At 35.6% G+C, this 15,706-nt stretch overlaps 1 protein-coding gene across 1 annotated transcript in view; it reads right to left on the bottom strand.

The window, feature by feature from the left end:
• Nucleotides 1–529: 529 nt before the first annotated feature.
• F13B (coagulation factor XIII B chain) overlaps nucleotides 530–15,706 on the bottom strand; it is a 32,205-nt gene continuing 17,028 nt past the window's right edge. Inside the window, exons 11-12 of the mRNA XM_002809666.4 lie at nucleotides 2,313–2,526; nucleotides 530–1,198 (exon numbers count right to left, since the gene is read on the bottom strand). Coding sequence (XP_002809712.4) covers nucleotides 1,165–1,198; nucleotides 2,313–2,526 — 248 coding nt within the window. The 3' untranslated portion in view covers nucleotides 530–1,164. The remainder of the gene's footprint in view (nucleotides 1,199–2,312; nucleotides 2,527–15,706) is intronic.

Raw genomic sequence — 15,706 nt, 5'->3', positions numbered from 1 at the left:
GCTTAAATAATTAGAAGTATAACTCTCACTTCAAATGAAAAAGTGACAGTGTTGCTGTTTCACGTCTCTAACAGACCTTGATAATACTGACACTCATTTTTTGATGCTTGTAGGACTCTCTTATTTCAGATTTTGTAGTCTGCATACTTCCAAAAAGTATCTGATCTAAAAAAAGACTTGAAAGTGTAAAATGTAAAAATGCCAAGAGTCCTGGGAGGCCGAAGTGGGTGGATCACATGAGGTCAGGAGTTCGAGGCCAGCCTGGCCAACATGGTGAAACGTCGTCTCTACTAAAAATACAAAACAAACAAACAAACAAAAAGTAGCGGGCATGGTGGTACACGCCTGTAATCCCAGCTACTTGGAAGGCTGAGGAAGGAGAATTGCTTGAACCCAGGAGGCAAAAATTGCAGTGAGCCAAGATCATGCCATTGCACTCTAGCCTGGGCGACAGAGCAAGACTCTGTCTCAAAATAAATAAATAAATAAATAAATAAATAAATAAATAAATAAAAAAAATAAAATAAAATTCCAAGAGTCGTTCTTTCTTTAATTGTGTCTCTTTAACAATATTTGAGCACATGTTCAAATATGGTAGTACACTACCTCATAAACAATTTGGTTATTAACGTTGTAGCAAATATTACAGTTAATTTTAAAAGCTTTTTACGTTTAGAAAGTCTGAAGGGCAGTCTCTTCTGCCTTTAATAAGGCAGACCCTCTAATATAGCATATAGTTTCTTATCTCTAGTGTGTTTGGCCCTTTAATATTGACATAAACTTTGAATTAAGGGTAACAAAAGCCTTAATATTAATAAAGATGATGACGAATATGAATGTGAAATTTTTGCACATACAGTATATTGAAAACATATAGTCTAGTCAATGGGCATTAGGAAATGAAAATATGATGTGTAGATTAATTTGTAACAGATGGAAGACACACAAAAGAGATTAAGTTCTACATCAAATTATACAAACTAAAAATTAGACAACATTTATTGGTTTTTATTTATAAATAACGAAATGTTCAGCACAAACAATTTAGATTCAAATATTTAAGCCAGGAAAAGCTCAGAAGTTTTTAACTTATTTCCTCAAAATTATGTTTTATAAGGAATTTCCTGATGTATTGAAATATGACTCCTCTTTCTGCCATTCATTCTATGTTCTTAAGGGTTCTTGATAAGACAGAGTCCTTGAGGGGAAAAAGAGAGATTTTTGAAATAAGCATCAATTGCAGTCAAGTGTTAATTACAATCTTAGCCTTTCAATTTTTCATATAATGAGTCATTGTTTTTATTAAGTACTAATAAGAATAAATGATCTTACTTAGTAAATAATACCACCAGTTCCCTTTTAAAAACTCAATATTATTTACTACACTACTCACCATTTTTTAAATATTTTCTACTTGTTTACCTTTTTCTCTTAAAAGTGAGAAATTCACACTGTACCAAAACATTTAAACAGCATATAAAATTTTTTCCACCCTGATGTTACCACAATTAGATATAAAAATAAAAATTTTTCCCACTATTGTGTGTCTTTTAAATATTTTTTTACTAGAGTGATCAAAGCATCTAAAAAGCTGACTTTATGTAGTTCATACAGTTCATTGTTTGCATTTTTTAAAACAGGACCACATGCACTTTGCCACTACTTATATTTTTAATATTCTTAGTTGAACAAAAAATATAATTTCCATTTTTTATATATAGTGTCTTCAAAAAGGGTTAAAATTCTGATCCTACAAAATGGTTTACATTATTTTATTATACTTTTTTTTAACATTTCTCTAAGAAAATAGTTAAATTATTTCCTGTAAGTAGCAGAGGATATATTTTTTTAAACTGTCATATGAGGAAACACTTTAGTATGTAATTTCCAAAAGTTACACAAAAATGTGGTCCTGAAAATAAATACCATATTTTCCAATCTTTATTAGTAGTGCTTGAACTTATATTGAGAAGTAGGAGAAAGTGTGATTTTGTCCTTATCACAGAACATATAGGTTAATTTTTGCACATTTAAATATTGCACTTATAAATTGATTTATTTTTCCATTTGCCGAAGTGTCACAAATATCAAATGGCAAATGTTGCTTTCACTTCAGACAATTCAGAAGGCCTGTTGAATTGATTACCACTTCCAGTTGTTTGTTTGGTGTAAAAAAAATGAAGAAAATATTATCATTTTTCCTTTGCAATTGCCATAAAGTATGAGTGGTACAGAACGTAACATTTCTGAAATGTTGAATAACAATCTGACCAAAAAAAACAATCTGACCAAAAAAAAAAAAAACTTCTTACCTTTGTCTTGGAATACATCTTGGATATTTTAACTGCCCTCTGTCACATTGCATTCTAAGTATAGATCCAGTAACATATAATTCAGCTGGATAAGTATCTCCTCTACAAATAAACTCAATATATTCACCATGCAAAATATGTGGTCTGTTGTCAAAATCCCATTTCAGAAGTAAATTATGCTTTTCCATTTCAGCAAAAGATAATGTGCATGGCTCTAGGAACAACAATTAAAAAAAAAGAAAGAAAAAGAAGAAATCTATCTTGTTACATCTTGGTACGAACAGGAATCATTGTGTTGCCTACTCATGAGGACCTTAAAATTCTCAGGCCTAAGAGCAGCAAGTCAGTTAATCAGAATTAATATTTGAGTCAGAAAATATGTTTAAATCTCACAGAAAACAGTGAGCCATTTCTCTCTGTGGTCCTGGATTTGGAGAAAAGGTATTTTCTGCCAGTCACTTAGTTTTATGTCATTAGCTTTTTCAAAGATAGCAAACAAACAAAAAGGTATTTTGGGGGAAGCATTGACAGTTACTAATGGTCATTGACATCATGCTCTTTTCCCTTTTCCTTCTTTCAGAAAGTTCAAATAAAATTCTCATGAGACAAATTATTAATTGCTGTATAAATAACATTTTATGGAAATGTAGATTCTCAACACTGACCCAAGCTTTATAACCTCATGCCATCCAAAATGGTTGACAGTTATTTCTCTTTAAAATTTCTAGTTAAGATATATAAGACTGGATTAAGACGTTTTAAATTCTAAGCATATAAAGTATAATTGTGTCCTTTCCCATGCATAATAAACAAAAGAGAACAGTAAAGTATGTATTAAAATACACAAAAAACCTCTTCAATTTTTTTACAGAATAAAAACATTAATATTTCTAAAATATCAAATATCAAATTATTTCAGAAAATGGGATTTCTTATGTCCTTATTTGTCTCCTGGATGACCTAGCATTAAGGAATAACTTCTGAGACAGGTAAAAAGGTCCAGAGTTGCTAATATGGCATATCAGTCGTATACTTGTAGTACATTAACAAACTTATTTACAGTATGCCCTCCCTGATTGCCTGCAGGGGATACATTTCAAGAGCCCCAGTGCATGCCTGAAACCACAGATAATGCCAAACCCTATTGTCATTCTTTTGGAACACGTTTCTGTTCATGTCTTCTGCCCACAAATTTAATGCCTCTTCCACCTCAACTAAACATTTATTATGCACTGTGGCTTGTAACTTTTGCAGTTTGAGGTGCAACAACAAAACTAGCATGGATTTCTTTTTCCTTCTTCACACTTTCATAGACAGAAGACTCATTGTTACCGTGAATCTTAGCAACCTCAGCATACATTTATTTTTCCTTTCTTTTTAAGTTAAGAATTTCCACCCTTTCACTTAAAGGAAGCACTCTACAGCTTCTTTTTAGCATATCTGGGGCAGGAAGGATGGAATGGCATGAGATTTTATTATACTACTCAGTGCATAATTTAAAATTTATAAGTTGTTTATTTCTGAAATTTTCAATTTAACATTTTCAGACTGCAGTTTACAGCAGGTAACTGAAACCACAGAAAGTGAAACCGCAGCTGAGAGTACTGTGTTCAGTTACTTTTTTCAACAACTACTTATTAAATGCCTATGTGTCAAACGTTATGCTGGAAGTGCTACAGGTGATAAAAATGAACAAGAATTATTACACTCATTACAAAATAGTTGTGAAAATGAAGTCAAATAGCACTATAATTTAGGATGTCACTGTTCTACAAAACATGAGATTTAAATTAAAATAAATTTAAAAGTTGATTCATTGACCTTTAACTTTCAGCTATGACAGAGTAGATTATATCAAACCAGCACTTCTATTAAGAACCAGAAAATCTGAAAAACAGGAAGCATTTCAAGGTATCAGAAAACCTCCAAGGAACTTAGTCAAGGAAGTAAATTTCTGGAAAAAATGTATTCACGTGAGTTCAACATCTATGTGAGGCTGGGCGCGGTAACTCACACCTATAATCCCAGCACTTTGGGAGGCCAAGGCGGGCTGATCATCTGAGGTCAGGAGTTTGAGACCAGCCTGGCCAACATGGCAAAACCCCATCACAAAAAAAAAAAAAAAAAAAAAAAAATCCGGGCATGGTGGCATGCGCCTGTAATCCCAGCTACTTGGGAAAGCTGAGGCAGAAGAATCTCTTGAACCTGGAAGGTGGAGGTTGCAGTGAGCAGGGATCGTGCCACTGCACTCCAGCCTGGGCGACAGAAGGAGATTGTCTAAAAAAAAAAAAAAAAAATTCTATGTGCCATTTTTTCCCTTGAGGTGTTTGTTGCCTCTAAGTCTGACCTGAGAGGTTAGATGATAGAGAGTGGTCAGCATAGGCATAGAGCCAGCAGAACATTTGAAAATCTCGTGGAGTTGAAGACAGGAAAATGAGAATTTTGGTAAACCCAAGCAGCCAGAACTTGAAAAATAAAGAACTTAGAAGGATAGGAAGTGTAGAGATATAAGCTTGAGGCTCTGCACTAGCTTTTCCCTAAGGTACTGCTTATCCTTGACTTGTATAGAGGCATAGGATGAGAAGCCAAGCAGAAAGTAAATAAAAAGTTACAGTGGGCATTTGGCAGTCTCCCAGTAATATCAGAGACAGTCAAGGAGAAAAAGCTTTAATACACACAACAAACTCTCTGTGAAGAGACCTGGAGAGTTACAGTCTGTGAGAAAAGGCAAACAGAGGTCTGAAAACAAACAGAGAGAAAGCTTTATTTCTAATTGTATTATAACCAACTGCCTGTACCCTAATCATCAGCCAGAGGATGAGATGAGTCTTCTTTGGAGTAAGTTGACATCATCCAAACCTCCTGAAATTTTCCAAGTATAATATTTGAAATTCAATCAACTGTTAACAAAAATATCAAGAATTTGGGGCTAGAAAATAGATCCAGATATTGGAGTTTGCAGACAAGCCTTAATAAAAAGTATGAATTATATGTTCAAGAAGTTGATGTTAAGCTAGGATCTTTCATCAGATAACTCAAATCTACAAAAAGAAAATATGAAATAGAAATGCAAAGATAATAACTGAAATTGAGAACGCAAAAGATGAGTTTAAAGCAGATTGGATACATCTAAAGAAAGGATTATTAAACTAGAAGAAAATTACCAAATTGAAACAAAGAAATGATACAATGAGAAAATTACCAAAAAATTACTACAGTGAAACAAGAAGAAAATGAGAGAAAATACAGATTTAAAGAGACAACGGCATAGCAAAAATACGTAATATATGTAATATGGCATCACAGAAGAGGTGAGAAATGTACATTTTAAAAGATATTAGCCAAACATTTCTAAAACCCATGAAAGATATCAAGTACATCAAGATTCAAGGAATGCTACTAACTTGAAGAACAAAATGTACAAAGAAGCCCACATCTAGGCCAACATAAATTATTTGCTGAGATTAAAAACAAAGAGAAATGTTAAAAAACCGCAGAGAAAAAAAGATACATTACCTTCAAAAAAGTACCATTAACAATGGCATTTGATTATTTAACAAAAATTATAAAAACCAGAAAAGGATGAAATGACACTTGTTTTTTGTTTTTTGGTTGTTGTTTTTTTTTTTTTTGAGACGGAGTCTGGCTCTATTGCCCAGGCTGGAGTGCAGTGGTGCGATCTCGGCTCACTGCAAGCTCTGCCTCCCAGGTTCACACCATTCTCCTACCTCAGCCTCCCGAGTAGCTGGGACTACAGGAGCCCACCACCACGCCCGGCTAATTTTTTTGTATTTTTAGTAGAGACGGGGTTTCACCATGTTAGCCAGGATGGTTTCGATCTCCTGACCTTGTGATCTACCTGCCTTGGCCTCCCAAAGTGCTGGGATTACAGGCGTGAGCCACTGCGCCCAGCCAAAATGACACATTTTAAAGCACTGAAAGAAAATAAGGGCTAGGCTATAATTCTGTACCAGGCAAAAATATCCTTCAAAATTGAATGAAAATAAAGACATCTGTAGACTTAAAGAAAAAAAAACCTGAGAAAATAATAAAAAAATAATAGTTTTCAAGCAAAGTAAAATTGTCCCAGTGAGAAACAGAGAAAAATAGGAAAAGATGAGGAGAAAATGCATTGATAAATATATAGGTAAATCTAAAAGAATATTGTTGGACAAAATAATGTCAATCATATCTTTCAGATTTAAAATATACATAGAATTAAAATACATGATATAGTAATACGAACAGTTGGAAGAGTAAATAAAGTGGTTTAAAGTCCTAGAGAAGTGGTAAAAGTTCTAATATATATTGGATTGAATTAATAAACATTGTATGATATAATCTCTATGATAACGGTTAAGAAAAAAATGACAGGAAAGTATAATTAACAAGCTAAGGGAGGAAGAAATAGTTTAACAAAAAATAGATTTATCCATAAGAAAGTAAAAATATATTTAAAAAGAAAAAATAATAGATAACAGGCTGGGCAACATGGCTTACTCCTATAATTCAGCACTTCGGAAGGCCAAAGAGGGAGGATCACTTGAGCCCAGGATTTCAAGACCACCCTGGGCAACATAAGGCGACTCTATCTCCACTAAAAATAAAAATAAAAACAATAGCTGGGTGTGGTGGCACACTCCCTGTCTCTATTAAAAAAAAATTAAAAATTAGCTAGGTGTGGTAGTGCACAACTGTGGTCCCAGCCACTCAAAAGGCTGAGGTGAGAGGTCATTTAAGCCTGAGGTCAAGGCACTCCGGCCTGGGCAACAAATGAGATCCTGTCTCTCTGTATATATCTGTCTATCTATCTATCAATAGACCAGCCTAAGCAACATAAGGAGATTTTATCACCCTAAAAAAATGAAAATAAAAAAATAGCTGGATGTGGTGGCACATACCCTGTCTCTATAAAAAATTATATATAAAATATATATACATTTCTAGATGTGTCTACATAGATACAGAGATATTGAGAGAGACAGAGAGAGTCTCATTGTGTTGCCCAGGCTAGAGTTCCTTAGAAACAAATCTCTCCCTCTCTCTTTCTTTCTCTCTCTCTCTCTCTCTCTCTCTCTCTATATATATACACATATGAGTTAGTTCCAAGATGGCCAAATAGGAACAGCTCCGGACTGCAGCTCCCAGGGAGATCAATGCAGAAGACAGGTGATATATGCATTTCCAACTGAGGTACCTGGTTCATCTCACTCGGACTGGTTGCACAGTGGGTGCAGCCCATGGAGGGTGAGGTGAAGCAGGGCGGAGCGCTGCCTCCCCAGGAAGTGCAAGGGGTCAGGCGATTTCCCTTTCCTAGCCAAGGGATGCCATGACAGACTGTGCCTGGAGAAATGGTACACTCCTGACCAAATACTGTGCTTTTCCCAAGGTCTTAGCCACCGGCAGACCAGGAGATACCCTCCCTTGCCTGGCTCAGCAGGTTCCATGCCCACGGAGCCTTGATCACTGCTAGCTCAGCAGTCTGAGATCAACCTGTGACACGACAGCGTTACGGGGGGAGGGTCGTCCACCATTGCTGAGGCTTGAGTAGCTCACAGTGTAAACAAAGTGGCCGGGAAGCTCGAACTGGGCAGAGCCCACCACAGCTCAGCAAGGCCTACTGCCTCTCTAGATTCCAACTCTGGTGGCAGGGCATAACAGAAAAAAAGGCAGCAGACAGCTTCTGCAGACTTACACGTCCCTGTCTGACAACTCTGAAGAGAGCAGTAGTTTTTTCAGCACAGCATTAGAGCTCTGAGAACATACAGACTGCCTCCTCAAGTGGGTCCCTGACCCTGTGTAGCCTGACTGGGAGACACCTCCCAGAAGGTGCTGACAGACACCTCAAATAGGTGGGAGCCCTTCTGAGATGAAGCTTCCAGAGGAAGGATCAGGCAGCAATATTTCAATATTTGCTGTTCTGCAGCCTCTGCTGGTAATACCCAGGCAAACAGGGTCTGGAGTGGACCTCCAGCAAGCTCCAACAGACCTGCAGCTGAGGGGCATGACTATTAGAAAGAAAACTAACAAACAAAAAGAAATAGCAACAACATAAACAAAAAGGACACCCACACCAAAACCCCATCTGTAGGTCAACAACCAAAGACCAAAGGTAGATAAAACCACAAGGATGGGGAGAAACTGGAGCAGAAAAGTGGAAAATTCCAAAGCCAGAATGCCTCTTCTCCTCCAAAGGATCGCAGCTCCTCGCCAGCAAGGGAACAAAACTGGATGGAGAATGAGTTTGACGAGTTGACAGAAGTAGTCTTCAGAAGGTCAGTAATAACAAACTTCTCCAAGCTAAAGGAGCATATTCTAACCCATAGCAAGGAAGCTAAAAACCTTAAAAAAAGGCTAGATGAAAGGCTAACTAGAAAAACAGTGTAGAGAAGACTTTAAATGACCTGAGGGAGCTGAAAACCACAGCAAGAGAACTTCGTGATGCATGTACAAGCTTCAACAGCTGATTCAATCAAGTGGAAGAAAGGATATCAGTGATTGAAGATCGAATTAATGAAATACAGTGAGAAAACAAGATTAGAGAAAAAAGGGTGAAAATAAATGAGCAAAGCCTCCAAGAAATATGGGACTATGTGAAAAGACCAAATATACCAGAAAGTGACGGGGAGAATGGAACCAAGTTGGAAAACACTCTTCAGGATATTATCTAGGAGAACTTCCCTAACCTAGCAAGGTAGGCCAACATTCAAATTTAAGAAATACAGAGAACACCACAAAGATACTCCTCGAGAAGAGCAACCCCAAGACACATAATTGTCAGATTCACCAAGGTTGAAATGAAGGAAAAAATGTTAAGGGCAGCCAGAGAGAAAGGCCGGGTTACCCACAAAGGGAAGCCCATCAGACTAATAGCAGATCTCTCAGCAGAAACCCTACAAGCCAGAAGAGAGTGGGGGCCAACATTCAACATTCTTAAAGAAAAGAATTTTCAACCCAGAATCTCATATTCAACCAAAGTAAGCTTCATAAGTGAAGGAGAAATAAAATCCTTTACAGACAAGCAAATGCTGACAGATTTTGTCACCACCAGGCCTGCCTTACAAGAGCTCCTGAAGGAAGCACTAAACACAGAAAGGAACAACCGGTACCACCCACTGCAAAAACATGCCAAATTGTAAAGACCATCAACACTATGAGAAACGGCATCAATTAATGGGCAAAATAACCAGCTAACATTATAATGACAGGATCAATTCACACATAACAATATTAACCTTAAATGTAAATGGGCTAAATGCCCCAATTAAAAGACACAAGCTGGCAAATTGGATAAAGAGTCAAGACCCATTGGTGTGCTGTATTCCGGAGACCCATCTAACATGCAAAGACACACATAGGCTCAAAATAAAGGGACAGAGGAAGATCTACCAAACAAATGGAAAGCAAAAAAAAAAAAAAAAAGCAGGGGTTGCAATCCTTATCTCTGATAAAACAGACTTTAAACCAACAAAGATCAAAAGAGAAAAGACGCCACTACATAATGGTAAAGGGATCAATTCAACAAGAAAAGCTAACTATCCTAAATATATATGCACCCAATACAGGAGCACCCAGGTTCATAAAGCAAGTCCTTAGAGACCTGCAAAGAGATTTAGACTCCCACACAATAATAATGGGAGACTTTAACACCCCACTGTCAATATTAGACAGATCAACGAGACAGAAGGTTAATAAGAATATCCAGGACTTGAACTCAGCTCTGGACCAAGCAGACCTAATGGACATCTGCATAACTCTCCACTCCAAATCAACAGAATATAAATTCTTCTCAGCACCACACTGCACTTATTCCAAAATTGACCACATAACTGGAAGTAAAACACTCTTCAGCAAATGAAAAAGAACAGAGATCACAACAAACTGTCTCTCAGACCACAGTGCAATCAAATTAGAACTCAAGATTAAGAAACTCACTCAAAACTGCACAACTACATGGAAACTGAACAGCCTACTCCTGAATGACTACTAGATAAATAACAAAATGAAAGCAGAAATAAAGATGTTCTTTGAACCCAATGAGGACAAAGACACTACCTACCAGAATTTCTGGGACACATTTAAAGCAGCGTGTAGAGGGAAATTTATAGCACTAAATGCCCACAAGAGAAAGCAGGAAAGATCTAAAATTCACACCCTAACATCACAATTAAAGAACTAGAGAAGCAAGAGCAAACACATTCAAACGCTAGCAGAAGGCAAGAAATTACTAAGATCAGAGCAGAACTGAAGGAAATAGAGACACAAAAAATCCCTTCAAAAAAATCAATGAATCCAGGAACTGTTTTTTTTTTTTTAAGATCAACAAACTAGGTAGACTGAAAGCAAGACTAATAAAGAAGAAAAGAGAGAAGAATTAAATAGATGCAATAAAATATAATAAAGGGAATATCACCACCAATCCCACAGAAATACGGACTACCATCAGAGAATACTATAAACACCTATATGCAAATAAACTAGAAAATCTAGAAGAAATGGACAAATTCCTGGACACATACACCCTCCCAAGACTAAACAAGGAAGAAGTTGAATGTCTGAATAGACCAATAACAGGGTCTGAAATTGAGGCAATAATTAATAGCCTACAAATCAAAAAAAGCCCAGGACCAGATGGATTCACAGCTGAATTCTACCAAAGGTACAAAGAGGAGCTGGTACCATTCCTTCTGAAACTATTCCAATCAATAGAAAAAGAGATAATCCTCCCTAATTCATTTAATGAAATCAGCATCATCCTGATATCAAAGCCTGGCAGAGACACAACAAAAAAAGAGAAATTAGACCAATATTCCTGATGAACATTGATGTGAAAATCCTCAATAAAATACTGGCAAACCAAATCCAGTAGCACATCAAAAAGCTTATCCACCACGATCAAGATGGCTTCATCCCTGGAATGTAATGCTGGTTCAACATACACAAATCAATAAACGTAATCCATGACATAAACAGGACGAATGACAAAAACCACATGATTATCTCAATAGATTCAGAAAAAGCCTTCAACAAAATTCAACAGCCCTTCATGCTAAAAACTCTCAATAAACAAGGTATTGAGGGAATGTACCTCAAAATAATGTGAGCTATTCATGACAAACCCACACCCAATATCTTACTGAATGGGCAAAAACTGCAAGCATTCCCTTTGAAAACTGGCACAAGACAGGGATGCCCTCTCTCACCATTCCTATTCAACATAATGTTGGAAGTTCTGGCCAGGGCAATCTGTCAAGAGAAAGAAATAAATGGTATTCAATTAGGAAAAGAGGAATTCAAATTGTCCCTGTTTGCAGATAACATGATTATATATTTGGAAAACCCCATCGTCTCAGCCCAAAATCTCCTTAAGCTGATAAACAATTTCAGCAAAGTCTCAGGATACGAAATCAATGGCAAAAATCACAAGCATTCCTATACATCAATAATAGACAAACAGAGAGCCAAATTATGAGTGAACCCCCATTCACAATTACTTCAGAGAGAATAAAATACCTAGGAATCCAACTTACAAGGGATGTGAAGGACCTCTTCAAGAACTACAAACCACTGCTCAACGAAATAAAAGAGGACACAAACAAATGGAAGAACATTCCATGCTCATGGATAGGAAGAATCAATATCCTGAAAACAGCCATACTGCTCAAGGTAATTTATAGATTCAATGTTATCCCCATTAAGCTACCATTGACTTTCTTCACAGAATTGGACAAAACTACTTTAAAGTTCATATGGAACCAAAAAAGAGCCCACATTGCCAAGACAATCCTAAGCAAAAAGAACAAAGCTGGAGGCATCAGGCTACCTGACTTCAAACTATACTACAAGGCTACAGTAACCAAAACAGCATGATACTGGTGCCAAAACAGATATATAGACAATGGAACAGAACAGAGGCCTAAGAAATAACGCCACACATCTACAACCATCTGATGTTTGACAAACCTGACAAAAACAAGAAATGGGAAATAATTTCCTATTTCGTAAATGGTGTTGGGAAAACTGGCTAGCCATATGTAGAAAGCTGAAACTGGATCACTTCCTTATACCTTACACAAAAATTAACTCAAGATGGATTTAATATTTAAATGTAAGACCTAACACCATACAAACCCTAGAAGAAAACCTAGGCAATATCATTCAGGACATAGGCGTTGGCAAGTACTTCATGACTAAAACACCAAAAGCAGTGGCAACAAAAGCCAAAATAGACAAATGGAACTTAATTGAACTAAAGAGCTTCTGCACAGCAAAAGAAACTATCATCAGAGTGAACAGGCAACCTACAGAATGGGAGGAAATTTTTGCAATCTATCCATCTGACAAAGGGCTGCCATCCAGAATCTACAAAGAGCTTAAAAAGTTTACAAGAAAAAAACAAACAACCCCATCAAAAAGTGGGCAAAGGATACGAACAGACACTTCTCAAAAGAAGACATTTATGCAGCCAACAGACATATGAAAAAATGCTCATCATCACTGGTCATCAGAGAAATGCAAATCAAAACCACAATGAGAGACCATCTCACTCCAGTTACAATGGCGATCATTAAAAAGTCAGAAAACAACAGATGCTGGAGAGGACGTGGAGAAATAGGAGTGCTTTTACACTGTTGGTGGGAGTATGAACTAGTTCAATCATTGCGGAAGACAGTGTGGCAATTCCTTAAGGATCTAGAACTAGAAATACCATTTGACCTAGTGATCTCATTACTGGGTATATACCCAAAGGATTATAAGTCATTCTGCTATAAAGACAAATGCACAGATATGTTTTTTGCAGAATTATTCACAATAGCAAAACTTGGAACCAACCCAAATGTCCATCAATGATAGAGTGGATTAAGAAAATGTGGCACATACACACCATGGAATACTATGCAGCCATTAAAAAGGATGAGTTCATGCCCTTTGCAGGGACATGGATGAAGCTGGAAACCATCATTGTAAGCAAACTATTACAAGGACAGAAAACCAAACACTGCATGTTCTCACTCATAGGTGAGAGTTGAAGAATGAGAACACATGGACACAGGGCAGGGAATATCACACACCAGGGCCTGTCCATGGGTGGGGGGCTGGGGGAGGGATAGCTTTAGGAGAAATACCTAATATGAATGAAGAGTTGATGGGTGCAGCAAACCAACATGGCACATGTATACGTATGTAACAAACCTGCACATTGTGTACATGTACCCTAGAACTTAAAATATTACATATATATATATATAGACACATATATATATGGAGAGAGAGAGAGAAAGAGGGAGATGACCAATAGGATATACATAGAGTATAGTAATATACACCTAGTATAGAAAGTTGGTAGGTATAAACCGAAATATATTAGTAATTACATGAATATGTAAATAGACTATTCCATTATAAGGAAAAAATTATAAACTGCATAAGTATATTTTAAAATAAACTATATATTGCTTATAAGAGATGCACACTAAAAGTAACAACCCAGAAGGTTGAAAGTTAAGGGATGGAAAAATGTGTACTACATAAATGCTTGTCAAAAGCCCTTTGGCGCAGCTAAAGGAGACTTCAAGGCAAAAAAAAAAAAAAAAAAAAAAAAAAAAAAAAAAAAAAAAGCAAAGCATTACTATATATGAAGGAGGTCTTTTAAAATTAGACAATGCCAATACACCAAGATTTAGTGTCTCAATTTGTGTGTGTACCTAATGAAATAGTATCAAAATACAAAAGCAAAAATTGACAGAACTAAAATTAGTAATGTTTTAAAATGCGAAGTGAGACTTTAACATGCTTCTCTCAGTGATTGATAGAAAACAAACACACAAATCAGTACAGCTTTGGATTAACTTAAACATCAAAAACAAAACTCAATCCAATTTGCATATATAAAACAGTGAACCCAACAATGAAAAAGTTAACTTTTTTCAAGTACAAAAAGAACATTTACCTAAAGCAAATATATGCTTGTTATAAAGCAAATATCAACAAAGTTTAAAGTGCAGATATAATTCAAAGTATGTCTTAACTGAATTAAACTAGAAATCAATAACCAAAAGAAAACTAGAAAATACCCTAAATATTCAGAACTTTAAAAAGAAACTTCTAAATGATTCAGAGCACAGAGAATATATCAAAATGAATACTATAAAATTTTTGAGCTGAATGATAGTAAAAATCCAAGATATAAAAATGGGTTGGATGAAGTTAAAGTTGTGCTCAGAGAGAAATTTCTATTTTTAAATTCATGTATTAGAAAAAAATAAATGCTGAAAATCAGTAATCGATGTATTCGTCTAAACAAGCCAGAAAAAGAGTAACAAAAGAAATCCAAGAATGTAGAAGGAAGGAAATAATAAAGATAATAGCATAATTAATAAAATAGAAAGCAAAATTTGATGAATCAACAAATGCAAATGTTGGTTTTTTGAAAACATTAATAAAATGTATAGACCCTTAGCAAGGCATGTCAAGACAGATACATATTAATAGAAGTAATAACAAAGGATACATCAATAAAAACATTTTCAAAAAGAGGATAGGAAGATGTCATAACTACTTTACGTTAGTAGATTTGACAACGTAGTTGTAATGAACAATCAAGAAACCACTCCCTACCAAAACTGACAGAAGAAGAAATATTACCATTATTTGTTAAACAAATCGAAGCTGTCAATTTGTCTTTTCACAGAAAAACTCAAGTCCCAGATGGCTTCTCTGGTTAACTCTTAAAATTATAAAGGAAGAAATAACATCAATCCAGAGAACCAGAAAAGACGGAACACTTCCCAATCATGGGATGAGGTCAGCACAAACTTGATATCAAACCAGAAAGGAAAATAACCAACCAGTCTTTCTCACGAAAATAGATGAGTAAAATATTGATAAATAAAAATATAACATATAATATGCATAATTTATCACAACCTTGTGGAATTTCTCATGGGAATAGAATCGTGCTTTTTTAACATTCAAAAGAAGCAATATAATTCATTAAATTTGCAGGGAAAAAAGTAATAATCATGTAATTATTTCAACAGATTATTGCTAAAATTAAACACAGATTGAAGATTCTTTAAAAATATTTTTGGCAAAATAGAAAGAAAGGTTTCTATACCTTTAACTTGATTTTTTAAAAAGTATTTATAACAACACATAGAGGTGAATTATCAAAGGTTTTACTTATGAGAATGGGAAACAAATAAAGATATCCACTACCTCTTCCATTCAACATTGTACTGAAGTCCTAGCCAGTGAAAGAAGATAAGAGAAGTAAATAAAAGTCAGAATTGGAAATAAAAAATATTCCTATTATTTACAGATATGCTATTTCATGCCTCTGAGGGCCTTAGTAAATGTTGTTACTCTTACTAGGATGCCTTACTAATAAAACA

Source organism: Pongo abelii, chromosome 1, assembly GCF_028885655.2.
Source record: "Pongo abelii isolate AG06213 chromosome 1, NHGRI_mPonAbe1-v2.0_pri, whole genome shotgun sequence".
Taxonomy (NCBI): domain Eukaryota; kingdom Metazoa; phylum Chordata; class Mammalia; order Primates; family Hominidae; genus Pongo; species Pongo abelii.
This window is presented reverse-complemented; position numbering and strand designations above follow the sequence as displayed.